Raw genomic sequence first — 18217 nt, forward strand, 5'->3', positions numbered from 1 at the left:
TCAGCAATACAAGTGGAAACAATTTCTAATAATTATAGGATTCTAGATGAATCAGATATACATTATGCTGAGTAAAAGAAGCCAGGCACAAAGGAGTATGATTTCATTTTGATGAAGTTCTAGAATGGACAAAACTAATCTAAGGTGAAAATATCAGAATAGTGGTTACCTAGGGCTTGAAGTCCTTAACAAGGAAATTTCCAGTCAGACGGAAATGTTCTCTGCTTGACAGGATGTGAGTTACATGAGGTTAACTATTGTAAAAAATGTACAATTAAGATTTGTGCCTTTTGAAATACGTAAATTTTCCTCTAAGAAATAAAGAACTCAAATATGGTATCATTAGGAAAATGTTGGTGATATAAATCCAAGCTTCCTTATCTAAAAGGATTACCCCACAGTAACCTATTCATACATCTACTATTCCCCAACAACTGGATAAAAGGCATACATGTAAAGTTGGTATTATGGCTATGGTATGAACATATCCCAATGTATGGCTATGTTCAATCTTACACCAAATTGGTGCATAAAAAAAAAGTAAATAAAAATGACCATAAATATCCAAACCAAGAATACAAGATTCATTTTGGACAACCACAGAAATTCAACCTATCTAGGAGATATCAACTACCCACTTCCTGTTACTTTTCCAGGTTGGAGAGAGCAAAGTAGACAAGGGAAATTCCAGTACATTGAAGAACACAGTGATAATACACAGCAATGAAATTCTGTTTCTACTAATAGGTATCTATCTTGAAAAACACTAAAATGTGTATAAAAAGAGATGTGTAGAAATAGGTACAGAATGTTCCCTGCAGCATGGTTTGCTACAGGATAAAAAAAAATCCTAGAAATTTTCCATTTCTCATTTCATTAATAGGGCAAACAAATAAATCATGGCCTGGCCTTACTGTGGAAATACAGCAGTTAAAAGAATGAAGTAGATTTATATAAACTGACTGAGAAAGATCTCTAAGACAAATTGTTTCATGAAAAAAAGCCACATTTACAAATACACACAGCATAATTTCACTCATGTATCACATCCATATATTTTTTAAACTAACACAGCATTGATTTCAATCTCTGGACCACTCATGTTTTTAAAAAACAGTCTTAAAATAGAACTCTCCTAAAAAAAACATCAAGTGTTCAAGTTTTTTAAAAGGCAAAAAATTGAACAAATTCTTCTTACTAAAAATAAGTGTTTCTTCCATATTATAGTTCTATATTTCCAGAGAGAAAAGGAATGAAACCACCTCTTTCCCTCTGCCTAAGATATTTATTACTCATGGCTCAATAATGAATTTTAAGACTGAGTATTTGGCTTAAAAAATCTTACATATAAAAATTCCTTATAGTTCCCTAAGTGTTTTTCTATACTATACCTGTTTTTATCCTAACAACCCTGTGAGGAAGGAAAAATAACACCCAAACTCCAAAGATCACTGAAAACACTTCTAATGTTCATCCACTTTCAAGTCTGCATCTCTACCAGACACAGAAAAAATACACTTTCTTGCCCTGTTTTGGAGTCAGAGGCCTTCTAACCAGTTCTAGGTAAAGGGATGTAGGCGTGGTCGTCACTTTTGAGCCAGAGCAATTTATTTGCTGTGTAAGACCCTCCTATTTCCTTGCCCTGGTGACCCTTAAAAAAATTTTTAAGTTGACCAAGATGCCACACGGTATAAAGTAACTACTTAGAGCAGAGCCCCCACTCATCACCCCCACCAATCTGGTCACATAGTCTGAATAATAAATGTATTTTGGGTATTTAAAGTCTCTGAGATGGTAAGTTTGTTGGTTATTTTTAACATAACCTCATCTATCATTACTGACAGACTCAATGTTTAGAAAAATTAAACAAGCAAAATTGTTCATAACAAAGAATCATAAAGTACTATCTGGAAACATGTACGAAGAATATTCCTAACTGATGGCAGCATAACTCCCAACTCCAAATTCTGGTTATCTGTAATATTCAAGCAGTAAGCTTTTAAATGTTAAATAAGAATGTTTTAAATTTAACTTTGCAACAAAAAACAATGGAATTAACTTAATGTTAAACTCATAAACCAAAGTATGATTTCACATTTTACTAGTATTTTCTTTTTCTTAATGGTTATGAGATATCAAAATATAAGTACCTATGATCAACATCACACTAACATGATTGTCCCTAAAAACAATCATCTCTATTTAGAAAGTAATAACAAGTGCCACGTTTGATTCCATTTTTCCTAATAGAGAACTAAGTATGAAAAAGTGAAAGTCAAAGTAGCTCAGTCGTGTCCCATTCCTTGGGACCCCATGGACAGTAGCCCGTCAGGCCCATCTGTCCATGGGGATTCTCCAGGCAAGAATACTGACGTGGGTAGCCTTTCCCTTCTCCAGGGGATCTTCCCAACCCAGGGATCGAACCCAGGTCTCCCGCATTGCAGGCGGATTCTTTACTGTTTAAGCCACCACGGAAGCCAACTAAGTATGCTGCTGCTGCTAAGTCGCTTCAGTTGTGTCTGACTCTGTGCGACCCCATAGACGGCAGCCTACCAGGCTCTGCCATCCCTGGGATTCTCCAGGGAAGAACACTGGAGTGGGTTGCCATTTCCTTCTCTAATGCATGAAAGTGAAAAGTGAAAGTGAAGTCGCTCAGTAGTGTCCAACTCTTCGCGACCCCATGGACTGCAGCCTACCAGGCTCCTCCATCCATGGGATTTTCCAGGCAAGAATACTGGAGTGGGTTGCCATTGCCTTCTCCCAACTAAGTATAGACAAATATAAAAACTACTCTACTGTATGAAAACGGATAGCTTTTCTGACATCACAGCGGCTTCAGCGAGATCATCTGAGATCTACACGATTTTTGAAATGATGAACAAATAACAGAAAAATTAACTTAATTTCCTTCACAGATTCATTTTAAAGACTTCTGAGTATCATTTTTTCTGGTTAAAGAAAATCTCCAACCTACAGACATAAGTCACCTTTCTCCTAAAGGGTCTAGTTTAGAAACTCTCCCAGAATTCCAATAACCATATTTCATCTTTCCAAATAACAGACTCCATGTCATCTTATCAAGGTACTGGGTTTCATGTACTACTTTAAACATAACACATTCATCCTCAGACCCCAGCATGGCCATTTACCAAGAGTTTATTATGTACCAAATATTGTGGAAAGCACTATACAAAGGACCTCACTTACTTTCTTAACTACTGTGTGATAGAGTTTGGCTGACCTTTGGGGTTCCTAGGAAGTAACTCTAAATCCTTGAAATTTCCCATATATAGGAGTGTCTTTGTTATTCATGCTTCCACTCCACCCACATATCTGAAAGTTTATACTAATGAGGTAACTTTTTTTTAAATTTTATTTTATTTTTATTTGGCAGATAATTACTCTCTTCAAGAAAATTAGACACCAAGGGAACATTTCATGCAAAGATGGGCACAATAAAGGACAGAAATGGTACAAACCTAACAGAAGCAGAAGATATTAAGAAGAGGTGGCAAGAACACACAGAAGAACTATACAAAAGAGATCTTCACGACCCAGATAATCATGATGGTGTGATCACTCACCTAGAGCCAGACATCCTGGAATGTGAAGTCAAGTGGGCCTTAGGAATTATCACTACGAACAAAGCTAGTGGAAGTGATGGAACTCCAGCTGAGCTACTTCAAATCCTAAGAGATGATGCTGTTAAATTGCTGCACTCAATATGCCAACAAATTTGGAAAACTCAGCAGTGGCCACAAGACTGGAAAAGTTCAGTCTTCATTCTAATCCCAAAGAAAGGCAATGCCAAAGAATTTTCAAACTACAGCACAATTGCACTCATCTCACACACTAGCAAAATAATGCTCAAAATTCTCCAAGCCAGGCTTCAACAGTACATGAACTGTGAACTTCCAGATGTTCAAGCTGGATTTAGAAAAGGCAGAGGAATCAGAAATCAAATTGCCAACATCTGTTGCATCATCGAAAAAGCAAGAGAGTTCCAGAAAAACATCTATTTCTGCTTTATTGACTATGCCAAAGCCTTTGACTGTGTGGATCACAACAAACTGTGGGAAATTCTTCAAGAGATAGGAATACCAGATCACGTGATCTGCCTCCTGAGAAATCAGTATGCAGGTCAAGAAGCAACAGTTAGAACTGGACATGGAACAGACTGGTTCCAAATCGGGACAGGAGTATATTGTCACCCTGCTTATTTAACTTATGTGCAGAGTACATCAAGCGAAATGCTGTCTGGATGAGGCACAAGCTGGAATCAAGACTGCTGGGAGAAACATCAATAACCTCAGATATGCAGATAATAACACCCTCATGGCAGAAAGCCAAGAGGAACTAAAGAACGCCTTGATAAAAGTGAAAGAAGCGAGTGAAAAAGTTGGCTTAAAACTCAACACTCAGAAAAGTAAGATTATGGCATCTGGTACCATCACTCCATGGCAAACAGATGGGGAAACAATGGAAACAGTGAGATTTTATTTTTTGGGGCTCCAAAATCACTGCAGATGGTGACTGCAGCCATGAAATTAAAAGATGCTTGCTCCTTGGCAGAAAAGCTATGACCAATCTAGACAGCATATTAAAAAGCAGGGACATTACTTTGCCAACAAAGGTCCGTCTAGTCAAAGCTATGGTTTTTCCGGTAGACATGTACAGATCTGAGAGTTGGACCGTAAAGAAAGCTCAGCACCAAAGAACTGATGCTTTTGAATTGTAGTGTTGGAGAAGACTCTTGAGAGTCCCTTTGACTGCAAGAAGAACAAACCGGTCAATCTTAAAGGAAATCAGTCCTGAATATTCACTGGAAGGACTGATGCTGAAGCTGAAACTTCAATACTTTGGCCACCTGATGTGAAGAATGGACTCATTGGAGAAGACCCTGATACTGGGCAAGATTGAAGGCAGGAGGAGAAGGGGACAACAGAGGATGAGACGGTTGTATGGCACAACGGACTCAATAAGCATGAGTTTGAGCAAGCTCTGGAACTTGGTGATGGACAGGGAAGCCTGGTGTGCTGCAGTCCATGGGGATGCAAAGAGTCGAACACAACTGAGTGACTGAACTGAACTGAATTACTTTACAATGTGATGGCTTCTGCCATACATCAACATAAGCCAAGGGCATACATATCCCCTCCCTCTTGAACCTCCCTTCCCATGCCACCCCTCTAGGCTGTCACAGAGCGCAGGCAGAATTAAGTAACTCAGAGTGGAGGCTGGCCATACCAGAAAACCAACCACGTGATTAGAGCAAATGATTAGAGGGCCAATGTGATTAGAGGGCTAATATCATGTGATGACAGAGGATGAGATGGCTAGATGGTATCACCGACTCGATGGACATGAATTTGAGTGAACTCCAGGAGTTGGTGATGGACAGGGAGGCCTGGCGTGCTGAGATTCACGGGGTCACAGAGTCGGACACAATTAAGCGACTGAACTGAACTAAATCATGTGATTAGAGGACTGGGGCTTTCAGGCACAGCTCTGCCACTGGGAAGGGCAGTGGAATTGGAAACTGAGTCATGTGGGCAATGATTCAATAAACCACTATTCAATATAAGAAACCCCAATAAAAACTCTGGACACCTAAGCTTGGGTGAGCTTCCCTGGTTGGCAATACTTTGTTGTCATGCAGTAAATGTGCTGGGATGATAACAACATGTCCCTGAGAATAAGAAAACATTGCATTTGGAAATCTTGCCTTTTGGCTAGTTCAGATTTGTGTGTTTTTGCTATGATAAAACTTGAATCATAACTACAGCATTTCCCTGAGTTCTGTGAGTTGTTCCAGTGATTATCCAACCTAAGATAATCTATGGAGATGCCTAAAATTTGTAACCAGCAGATCAGAATTGAGTGTGGCTCAGGAGGTCCCCAACTTTCAGTTGTATTTTAGACAATCTTGTAGAAGTCTGGGCTCATAACCTGGAGTTGGCCAACTTTAAGTAACAACAAAGTTTAGAAATATCCTCTAAGAGTCTGGTTCAAGCTTGAGTCCTAGGAGGCCATCATAATTATATCCCTCCCCCCCATTTCAGGGTACTTGTCTGTCCAAGTACAGGTTACTGCATACTGCTTTCTTTCTTCAACCATTCTGGGCATAAATGTCCCTGATAGCTCAGTTGGTTAAGAATTTACCTGCAATGCAGGAGACCCCAGTTTGATTCCTGGGTTGGGAAGATCTGCTAGAGAAGGGATAGGCTACCCACTCCAGTATTCTGGGGCTTCCCTTGTGGTTCAGCTGGTAAAGAATCCGCCTGCAATGCGGGAGACCTGGGTTTGATCCCTGGGTTGGGAAGATCCCCTGGAGAAGGGAAAGGCTAACCACTCCAGTATTCTGGCCTAGAGAATTCCATGGACTGTATAGTCCACGGGGTCGCAAAAAGTTGGACACAACTGAGACACTTTCACTTTCGTGACCCTTTAGATGATGTCATGAACATGAAAATTCTTACCCAAGGAACCTTCCTTTTCATTGATTCTATACATTCTCTAAATATACAGTTAGAATACCCAGGATAGGTATGAATGGATTAACCTATACCTCCACACTCTAATGATTTTATATCTCAAAGACTCCAGCCTCTACCATGCACATACAGGAAAACTCTTCTGAGATCCTCCTGACTTGGTTTCACCAACAAATCCTACAGGCACACTTAATCTTCAAATATAAGCAAACAGCTTTTCAGTGCACCACTTTCACTGAGGGAATAAATACATTCCTCCTCCTGTCGTCCCACCTCCACTTCTCCAAACCCCCAAAAAAGCCAATTCCATGATCACTGCTGAAAACAAGATTCTTTCTACTTCTTTTTCTTCTAGTCATGGAAGCTCTCAGAACTGTCAATTTAATCAAGCCCTCCTTACAAAGCATTCAAACCAGCACCCAACCTGTTCTCCCCTGGGATGGCCCCATACACAGACACACATGGCATCATTAGAGAAGAGACAAAATATACAAAGGAAGAAAACAAGAAAGAATCCTGTGGTGCTGGACTGGAACTAGAGAGACCTACATACAGATACACAGATCCATTGACAGGGTTTGGGATTAGTGACATACCAACAGCAACAAGTAGAGTTACTATCTTATTTCTGAACACCGATCTCTACTAAAAAGGAACAGGCTCCTCGGAGAAATGGTTGATTTTAGAACTGAGGCAGAGAAAAGTCCAAGATGTGTTCAAAACATCTTGTGTCAGAAAAAGGAAGTGCTCAAAGAATGATGGGGACATAAAAAAGAACAAAGACAGCGTGAAGAGCCTGTGTGTGCGTGCTTAGTCACTCTGTTGTGTCTGACTGTTTGCAACCCCATGGACTGCAGCCTGCCAGGCTCCTGTGTCCATGGGGATTCTCTAGGCAAGAATACTGGAGTGGGTAGCCTTTCCCTTCTCCAGGGGATCTTCCCAACCCAGGGATGGAATCCAGGTCTCCCACATTGCAGGCAGATTCTTTACCGTCTGAGCCACCAGGGAAACTGCTTGAAGGGCCTCCCACTGGTCAAATCTAGGACAATTTTGACCACCAGAATAATGGGACTCCATGAATACATACTGATACAAATAAAACCCTGAACATTTGGTAAGAAAGAGGATATTTAATATGTCTCAAAGTATCTCACCACCAAATATTTAGTGATTAGAGAGGGAAAAAGAGTAACTCCACAGTAGAGAAGCCTTGCAGAAATCAAGTGATCAAAGTTAAAGAGCTATTGAACCAAACCAAAATCATATGCTTCTGGAACACTGAGAACATGTAATTCTTGTAATATTTCTGTGAAAGAAACAACCTGACTCTAACCATGAAGCATACAGACAAACCCAAATTGAGAGGCATTTACAAAATAAATGGCCTGTACTTGTCAAAAGTGTCCAGATCATGAAAGTCAAAGAAAAACCAATGCAACATTCCAAACTGAAGATTGAAAGACAAGACATACAAATGCATGCTTTGGAACTGGATATTTTTGATACAAAGGATGTTATTGCAACAATTGGATCTCAGTTTCCTCATCTGTAAATCATGAGATTAAACTAGATCTACTGCTCCAAATACCAATAAGGGACTTAGGTTTCTGTATAGACAAACAAAAAACTAGATCTAACAGTCTTTCAATATATAAAAAGCTCTTGATTGGTATTCTAACCATAAAGAAAGATTGCCACAGACACCCAGAAGCTGTAACCAAAATTAAGTTGCATGGGAAAAAGTCTTAAAGAAAAAAATATTATACAATCAATACTGTATCCACACAGTGGAATATTACCTAGCTATATGAGCTGATATGGACAGATGTCAATGGCAAGATTTTGTAGAGAAAGGAAAACTTAGCCCAGTATATCTAACACAGTCCCTTTTCTATGTATGTCTGCATATATATGTTTAAGATAGCCCCATATATGGCATGTATAGGCACAAAAAATTTCTTGAAGGATACATAAGAGTTTGTCAATAATGATTAGTTCTGAGAAATAGGAGAGGATAGTCCTAAAGGGAAACAGAGCACTTTCCTCTCCATCTTCTACCCTTGTACACTCAATTCTCAACAAGAAATTTAAAGTCAACCTAGTAGTACTAAGTACATATAGCACCCAGACCATGGTTTCTAACATTCCCAACTACAAGGAAACTCCCTGCATAAGTGGCTGATTGCACATATGGGTCAGAGTAAGTACAAAGTGAGGTGTGGACATCTTGTGCCAGAAAGCAAAGAAGCACCCAAAGACTATGAAAGGCATGTGAAAATGACCAAGAAGCTAGTGTGATGGGGCATTCAAAGGCCAAACATGGGGTAATTCGAACATCAAAAAGAACCACTCTATCAAGAAAAGCAAGAAAGTGCTCATTACAAGAGTCAAGGTAGGGGTTAACTATGGAGGAGGAAGAAAGCACACTATGGGTTTCTGAAATCCTGGTGATGCTCTATTTCTTGACCTGGAAAATAATATTTGTTTATAATAAGTTATTCAACCAAATATATTTGTTGTGTAGACTTACACGCACACACATTTATATAATATTTCATAATTTAAAAATTAAAATGTAAGGTTTCAAGAAAAAAGTAAAAACAAGAAGGAAAGAAAGAAAATGGCAATATCTTACCTGCAAGAGTATGTAGGTTCTCCCACTTTAAAAACACGACCACAAAGATGAGAAGGTTTATTTGTTTGTTCAAGTTTGGAAAATCCCAACTCAGGATCTTCACCACAAAGGTACCATTCCATTGGTCCCAACAAAACTTGGTGTGCCAACATGTCTTCTTTCTGTGGAAAAGGGTTGGGACCCCTGCAGTAGATTTTGGGTACATAGTGGGCCAAATGCTGGTATACTTCTCTAGTGAGGTCAGTTGCTTGCAGCCATTTCTTAAAAAAAAGAAAAAATAATTTTAAACAAAGTCAATAAGCTGCAAATTTGAATAAATCTACTCTGTTTTCTTCTAGACACAAAAAATAATGACAAAAGAATCTTATAAACTGTTTTACTGACAACATTCATCACTGTATGCCTTTTCAAAAAGGGTAAAACATTTAGATTTTAACTACAATAGCCAGTATCTTAGAATTCTACTTAAAGTGAAAGCAAAATCAACAGTGAAATGAGTCCATCTCCTCAAAATGACTCCTGAAGCAACCTTCTATGGGCAGTCCAGGAAAATAACCACAACAAATCATCTCAAAGATGCTAGCCATTGAGCCCATCTGACTTCCTTTCTAATTTCAACTGTTTTGCTCAAATGATACACTAATTGTGATTTGGATTCTCTTTTCAGTTTGCTGATAGAAAGAACATACAGTAAACATGAACAGCCAATATACTAATTCTATTTCTCAATGATTAATAAATGACACTCCACAAGAGACTTTGTTTTAATGATTATGTTCTTTTCCCCCGATCGACCTCTGCTTAAACCCTTTCTCCTTTGCTCTCCATGCTAAAAACATTTAAAAAAGCCAGTTTTTCCTGTACCTAAATTTTCATGTCCTACTACCTGTGGTAATATCTAACAGATGCTGCAATATTGTAATTTACAATAAGAAATATACTTTTGGTTTTCTCATTCCTAGCACAGAGTTCCTAAAACTCTTGAAATTTCCTAAGTATAAGTGAGATAAAGAAGAAAGGAGTGTCTTTTGTTATTCAAAGCAAACCTCTTTCAATCAGACCTGAACTGCAGTTACTGAGGTGACTTTTGGCAAGCCCCTAAGGATGGGGAGCTGGTTGCCACAGGAACATGATTAGTAGGTGGGAACTTACAGCCTCCACCCCAACCAACTTCAGGGAAGGGACAGGTGCTGGAGGTGAAGTTAATCACTCATGACCAATGATTTGATCATCATGCCTATGGAGGCATGAAGCCTCCATAAGAATCCCAAAGTGTTGAGGTTCAGCCACCTTCTTCCTTGGTGAACAGGCAGAGGTGCTAACATGCCCAGAGAGGGCATGGAAGCTCCACATACCTTCCTCTATTTCATTTGGTTATTCCTGAGTTGTATCATTTTATAATAAACAAGTAACCTAGTAAATAAACTGCTTCCTTGAGTTCTGGCAGCCACTGCAGCAAATTATTGAACCCAAAGAGGGGGTCACAGGAACCCTCCTCATTTGCAACATAAATTGTGGGTAACCTGAGGACCCCCTGCTTGTGAGTGGCATCTGAAGTAGTAATGGGGGCAGCTTTGTGGGACTGAGCCCTTAATCTTTGGGATCTGATGCTATCTCCAGGTGTATGGTGTCAGAATTGACCAACTTGTAGGGCACCCAGTTGGTGTCTGCTGAGAAGGAGAGAATTGCTTGATGTGGGAAAAACATTCCCCTACATTTGGTGGCTGGGAGTGTAAAGAGAAACAGAAGAAACAGTTTTTCCTTTCAGACACCAACTCAATATGTCCAAAATTGAACTCATGATCTTCCACAACACAAAACCTCCTGCTATTTTCTCCATTTCCCTATTTTAAACACCAGCATCTACCAGGTATTCAAACCAGAAAAAAAACACAGAAATCTTTCTTCCTTACTCCAACATTCAATTAATCATCATGTCTTGTCTATTAGGATTCCTCAACATCTGTTGAATCCATACATTTCTTTCTCTCCATCCCTACTGGCACTGCCCCCACTACCCTAGTCCAAACTGCCCAGAGCCATCAGATTGGTGCAACCATATTCTAACTGGTGATCCCCACTAGTTTGGCCCCTCTACAATCCATTTTTCCAAACTCACTACCAGAGTGTTTCTTGCAAAATGCCAATCTGATCGTGTCACTGTTTCCCCTTCTATTTAGGATCAAGTCAAGTCCACTGACACGGTTTACAAAGCCTGCTGTCTTGTATTATACTTACTAGTCTCCTCCTCCTGACTGGCATTGCTCCTCTCTGCTTCCCAGGGCTATTTTCTACTCATTCTTCAGATCTCAGTTTATGTTTCACTTTCTCTAAGACGCCTTCTCTGCCCATTCCTTACCCGAATCTCCTGTTCCTCTACCCCACCCCCAAAAACCCCCAAATCTAAAACAGAACCAAGCCCCAGCAGGCATTTAGCAAAATCCATTAACCTAGTGACTATAAATATATCTGTACTACTGACTGTCACTTAACGTTGATATTACAGAAAGATGCTCCATGTGGCTTTTATGGAAGCAGAAATAAAGCCAATCCAGGTGCAGGCTCTAAAAACCAAACCAAGTAAACCCTATAATAAGGCATCCATCAAACTACCTCCATTCTTTTCTCTATTTCCCTAAACCTTAAGAATTTTCCTCATATTCTGTCATTTATTTATTCCTGCCTCCCATACCAATTCCATCTACGTTTACTCGTCCTCCACATTTCCTTGCGTTAATTACAACCACCTTTTTCTGTCTCTAAACCAAATAAAAATTTGAAATCAGAAAACATGGAACAACTCACTTCTACAAAAATGCAGTTATCTGTTAACTCATAGGTCTCATGTTTACCTATAGACTACATTTATGTCTCAAATTACATCCTGGTTAAGAAAGAGTGCATTCAAGTGATGTCTAACACCATCAGACAAGAGTATAAGGTCTTCTTAATGGCTATACTCCAATATAAAATAAAACATTAAAAAAAAAGAGTACAAGGTCTTTTTAACTATTACTTGCATAATCTTCAATCCACTTCTTTTTTTTGAAAAATAACTCTACAGAGAGATTTTAAATATTCATGAGGTAGTACATACTAACTTTCTAGTTAATTTCACACTTTAGAGAACTTTTCCTAAAAATGTAAAACTCTTGTTCATAAGATAAGGGCTGGATGGAAGTTTACAATTGAAAACAGTGAAAAAGTCTTTACCCCTGAAGTGAAACAATCCTTTCCAAATGTAACTAATTTTGCTCTGTTTCCTTTTATTAAGTAGGAAAGAGACTAAATTACTCTTAAAGCAGTACTTGCTGCTGCTAAGTCACTTCAGTCCTGTCCGTGTTCTTGCCTGGAAAACAGTACTTGGAGGGAGACAATCATTAAGATTTAAGAATTCACCCCCAGGATCCTAGAAAACTATGCTTCAATTTTAATTTACAACATATTTAAAGGTTTTGTTTAACAGTGATTTTTTGTTTTATATTTTATGTTGCATTTCTCTTAAAAGTTTACTTTTGCAGAATTTTGATTCAGGGAGGATAAAGGATAGTGCTTTGTAAAAGAAAATGTTGTCTTGTGGCTCCAACAACACTGATGGGCTAAATATGTTCATCGATTTCTTAAACAAAAAATTCAGAAACTAATATCAGCTTCTGGCTAAGGAATAAAAAATCAGTCACCTTACTTAAAACACTTAATAAACAAAGCAAAGTACCTTTACATGGGAATTATATACCAGAGATATAGAATTAGTGACCAGCAACAGTACAGATTAGAAAAAAAAGCTGTGAAGTGAAAATGAGCAGGTGGAAAAAATTTCTGGCTGCATTTCAGAACAATGGTCCACATATTTCTCAAAAGAAAAAATCTATAGCTTTTTGTATTAGTTCTCAGGAACATAAGCTAATTGTAACTATTTCTTCAACAGGAAAAATGACCAGATTCCCAATTCGGTTGCATGTTAATCTGTCCTCATTTCAGACCCTTGTGGCTGCCATATAATGTGTACATCACAGTAATAAGCACTACCTTATGAGAAGTCCTCCACAAGGAAGTGGACGAACTGTCAGCTCATTCCCCTATAGTAAACATGTTATAACAATGCTTCTAGGCTCTCTCCTATTTTGAAAGCTAATTTTCAGCCTTGGGATGGAGAGCAAGTATAATAAACACAAAAATGAAAGAATCCTTTGGGGTTAGTTCTTTTAGCACAGTGAAAGTGAAAGTCACTCAGTCATGTCTGAGTCTTTGGGACCCCATGGACTAAAAAGTCCATGGAATTCTCCAGGCCAGAATACTGGGGTGGGTAGCCTTTCCCTTCTCCAGGGGATCTTTCCAACCCAGGGATTGAACCCAGGTTTCCCACATTGCAGGCGGATTCTTTTCCAGGTGAGCCACAAGGGAAGCTTGTATCACAGTATCTAACTATAATGCTTGCCAAATTAAAGCTGCGTTCTTTAACCACATTTGGTTTTGCTTTTGAACAAGGATAATCAACATGTAAGTTAACTATAAAACAACAATCTAAAGCAACAATCACTAATGCTGAAACGGAGCTTTTGGGACTATATTAAGAAAAAATTAGAACCAAGAAAAATGTAACTTAAAAATAGGCAAAAGATCTGAATTGACACTTAAAAAAAAATATAAACAAATACCCAAAAAGCTTATGGAAAGATGTTCAACATCATGAGTCACGAGGGAAATACAAATCAAAACTATAAAGAGACCCAACTTTACACCCAATAGAATGGCTACAACCGAAAAACAGACAACTAACAAGTGTTCACAAGGATGTGAAACCCACTGAAAACCACATCTGCTGAGAGGAAGGTAAAACGATGCAGTCATTTCTGCCTAGCAATTCCTGACCCAGCAATTCCTCTCCTGGGTGTATGCCCAATAGAAACGAAAACATATGTTCCCGCAAAAAAACTGTACACAAAAGTTCATACTACCACAATTCATAATCTCCCAAAAGTTGAACAACCCAAACAGCCATCAACTGATGAATGGATAAATAAAATATGGTATATCCACATAATGGACTATCATTTGGCAGTAAAAAGGAATGAAGTATTGAGGATACATGCTACAATAAGAACAAACCTTGAATACTTATGCTAAGCGAAAGAAACCAGTCACAAAAGACAACATATTACATAACCCCATTTATATTAAATTTCCAGAAGAGACAAATCTATGGAAACAAAGAAACAGGTCAGCAGTGGCCTAGAGTGTGGGAGGTTAGGAGGAGTGTACAGCTAATGGATACAGGACTTCTTTTGGGAAGGTGATGAAAATGTTCTAAAACTGATAGTGGTGATGTCTGTACAACTCTGCATATACTAAAAACCACTGAACCGAACTGTAAGATGTGTGAATTACATTGCAATATATAAAACTGCTGGAAATTTTAAGGTAAAAAGTAATCAATATAGATATAATACTCTACATAAAACTTCTGTAAGGAATACACAGTTCTTTCAGACTTGGGGAGAAACAATATATCCACTTCTTAAATCATCCACTTCGGAGAAGGCAATGGCACCCCACTCCAGTACTTTTGCCTGGAAAATCCTATGGACGGAAGAGCCTGGTAGGCTGCAGTCCATGGGGTTGCTACAGTCAGACATGACTGAGCAACTATCACTTTCACTTTTCACTTTCATGCATTGGAGAAGGAAATGGCAACCCACTCCAGTGTTCTTGCCTGGGGAATCCCAGGGACGGGGGAGCTTGGTGGGCTGCCGTCTATGGGGTCGCACAGAGTTGGACACAATTGAAGCGACTTAGCAGCAGCAGCAGCAAATCATCCACTTTAAAGATATAATCCAATCTGTGGAGCATAAGATGTAGATAGACTCAAGAAGTGTTGCTGCTGCTGCTGCTGCTAAGTCGCTTCAGTCCTGTCCGACTGTGTGTGACCCCACAGACGGCAGCCCACCAGGCTCCCCCGTCCCTGGGATTCTCCAGGCAAGAACACTGGAGTGGGTTGCCATTTCCTCCTCCAATGTGTAAAAGTGAAAAGTGAAAGTGATAGTCGCTCAGTCGTGTCTGACTCTTAGCGACCCCATGGACTGCAGCCTACCAGGCTCCTCCATCCATGGGATTCTCCAGGCAAGAGTACTGGAGTGGGGTGCCATTGTGGAGTCATATATACTTGCACAACCGGGAGTTGGTGATGGACAGGGAAGCCTGGTATGCTGCAGTCCACAGGGTCGCAGAGTCAGACACGACTGAGCTACTGAACTGAACTGAACATACTTGCAGAATCAATTCTACCAAAGGAAAGAGAAAACTAGAACACAGGGCCAGTCACTTTACTATCCTAAACTTGAAAGTATTGGAGTACTTAAATACTTCTGTGACGCATTCTAGTAAAGAATAGATGGGGTCACAAATAGTCCTTCCTCCTCATTCAAATAAGAAAAGCCAGTGTGTAAATACAGTGTGGGAAAGATGACACCAGTGCTTATTAAGTAATTTTAGACGGATGTGATCCCAACCAATTACCAGTTACAGAGGTCTAAAGGCTGCAATAACTGTTTATTACTTGTTTATTCTCTCTAAAGTTTATTTTAACCTGAGAAAACTTTATTCATTTTAATTTGTGACAAAGGCTGGGCTGGAGCCGAAGCTGGAAGAATACTAAAGCATTATGCTGTTTTAACCAAATACAGACAATAAACGCTTCACAAAGTACAAGCAAATTATACTGCTTGAAGAATCCTGTGTTTTACTACTAGCCTGAATCTTCTTTAAGAAATTTTGTTGGCCTTCAGACTAAATTTTTTTCCATCTTATTATTCAGAAATTCATTTAAAAGGAAACAGCAAAACTAAAATGTAGCTCAGACTCTGATCTTCACAAATTCCAAGTCCAGAGTACTAAACTTTGATTGCATTTCCCTTAATCTCCCCCACTACATCTGACTGAGAATTTCACTATGCAGGGACTAGGAGCACTGGTCTCTAGCACTGGTTTTATAACTGTTTACTCAGGAAATCTCAACAAATTTGAGAAGCTCTCACTAAGTAACTTGCACTTTTATTTAAAATTTTATTTCATATTGGAGTATAGTTGATTACCAATGTGTTAGTTTCAGGTGTACAGCAGCTTCCACTTTTAGAACTAGGAAAATAGAGTACATAGCCTGTACCACTGGGTCACAGGCAAAACTCGGTGGAGTAAAAAAAAAAATGTCGGGTAAATAACAGGACAGATATCAACATGGATACTGACAGGGCGACCTGGATAGGGAACAACTGTTATCATCATTTTACTATTTACTTCAAACACAGCTTTCTTTTTTTTTTTTAATCTCTCAATAAATGAAAGGCAGATGGGGAAAATCCTTGGGTTGTTGCAATATTAAGCAGAAAGTAAATGAAAACTGAACTAAACAAGTTGGTTTAAAAACAAAGACGCATCGTTCAACAACGTGTTTCTTGAAACTTTTCACCTCTACTCCTGACATTTACTTCCCCTATGATCTAGTGCCCTCATCAATTCGCCCAAAATAACTCCTTACTAACCAACAGCCCCATAGTGTCCTACTACAATTTTGTTCCTAACATTCAGATTGTTGACTTGTGCTCAAAGGTCACTTCCTCCCTATTAGTTTTTTTAAATCGGAAGCACGAAAGGTAGGGCCTAAGCTGTTTTGGTCCATTCATAATCATTCTGGGCAATCTGTTCTAATGGGTGTTCCCTGTCCTTCTGGAAGAAAGATACCATCGAGTTTTATTAATTGTTTTATAACTCTGCTACTTATATGAGCATATTCATATTACGGGTTCAGCACAAGACTGGCTTTGAATGCTTTAAGTTTGGGGCATTAACTGCTCTCACCATGCTGTGGCCACATTATTAGCTTCCATTTACTGACAGCCGCTCTCTCAAAGTTATATAACGTTTGTTCTCCGTCCAACTACCCCCAACTCCTAGACGAATTATTGTTTTAATCTCCCAGTCTCAACGACCACTTTCTCACACTCCATAAATGTGTCAAGACACTAACTCTTCGCACATTCACTAACGACGACTAACCAAACCAGGGCAAAAAAGGAATGAAAAGGAGGGGTAAAGACGGAGAACAGTGTCGCTGGCATCTTTGGATACCAAGGCCGGTCCCAGAAACAAAGTAAAGGCGGCAGGTTTCAAATGAGGAGGCAAGGCTCCGCTTATCTCCGGAAAAGGAATCAGGAAGACAAAGTATCCAAAAGACCAGGAAGCAGAGTTGGCACAGAGGGCAAAGGCCCTGTGCTGGGGAACTTACTGGGAGTGAGGGGGAAAGGAGGAATAATGGAAGAGCGAAAGGAAACGCGAGGGTGGCTGGTGCACCCAGCAGCGCTGCCGGCTACTTGTGGATAAAGAGGGACGGAGAGGGGCAGGATCTGGGGCCTCCCCGGGCCATTACCTACACGGCGAGGCCCCGCGCGCCGGTTCGTCACCCCAAGAAGGGCCCGCCACCCAGGGATTCCCAGGAGTCGGTTCCTCCCCCGGGGCGCGGCCTGCCACGGCCGGACATCCTAGCCCCGGTCCAGGCACTCACCCCCGCGGTCTCCTCAGCTGAACATTCCAGCAAACTCCGGTCGAGGGCCTGCACCTCAGGCTCCAGCTCCGACGCCATTTTCCCTCCTTCGCCTCCCCAGCGCTGACGCCGCTACTGCCGCCCCGAGGGCCGCGGCCTCGCCACGGCCCGAGGCGGGGAGGTGGGGCGCAAAGCCACCACCCTGCCTGGGGCGGTCGGTCTTGAGCAGGAGTTCAGGTGGCTGCGGGTGGAGAAGACGAAGAGGAGCGCGAGATGAGCCGGGCAGAAGGGACAGCGTCTCCTGCGCTCCCTCCCGGGCTCTGCGCCCAAGAGTCAAGTCACCGCCTCGTCCCTGCCTCGGGGAAGGACACAGAAAACATCGGACCTGGCACTCTAGCCCGTTTCTACAGCGTCCGGCACCGTGAAAGGGGCAATAACACACCAAAGAGGAAGCAGAGCACTCTGGGAGTTGTAGTCGTCCTCCGCAAGGCCAGGGAAAAGGTGGAACGCTTACAAGGAAACCACCCGCCCCCCCCCCCCCAGGATGGCATT

The 18217-nt window shown here is 40.4% G+C and overlaps 1 protein-coding gene across 10 annotated transcripts in view; it reads right to left on the bottom strand.

The window, feature by feature from the left end:
• UBR2 (ubiquitin protein ligase E3 component n-recognin 2) overlaps nt 1-17826 on the bottom strand; it is a 108306-nt gene extending 90480 nt beyond the window's left edge. For all 10 annotated transcript variants that reach the window (XM_006069206.3, XM_025269837.2, XM_006069204.3 and 7 more), the window contains exons 1-2: nt 17687-17826; nt 9130-9389 (exon numbers count right to left, since the gene is read on the bottom strand). In XM_006069206.3, the coding sequence (XP_006069268.1) occupies nt 9130-9389; nt 17687-17764 (338 nt within the window). In that variant the 5' untranslated portion in view covers nt 17765-17826. The remainder of the gene's footprint in view (nt 1-9129; nt 9390-17686) is intronic.
• Between the last annotated feature and the right edge of the window lie 391 nt (nt 17827-18217).

This window comes from Bubalus bubalis, chromosome 2 (assembly GCF_019923935.1).
Source record: "Bubalus bubalis isolate 160015118507 breed Murrah chromosome 2, NDDB_SH_1, whole genome shotgun sequence".
NCBI classification, from domain to species: Eukaryota; Metazoa; Chordata; class Mammalia; order Artiodactyla; family Bovidae; genus Bubalus; species Bubalus bubalis.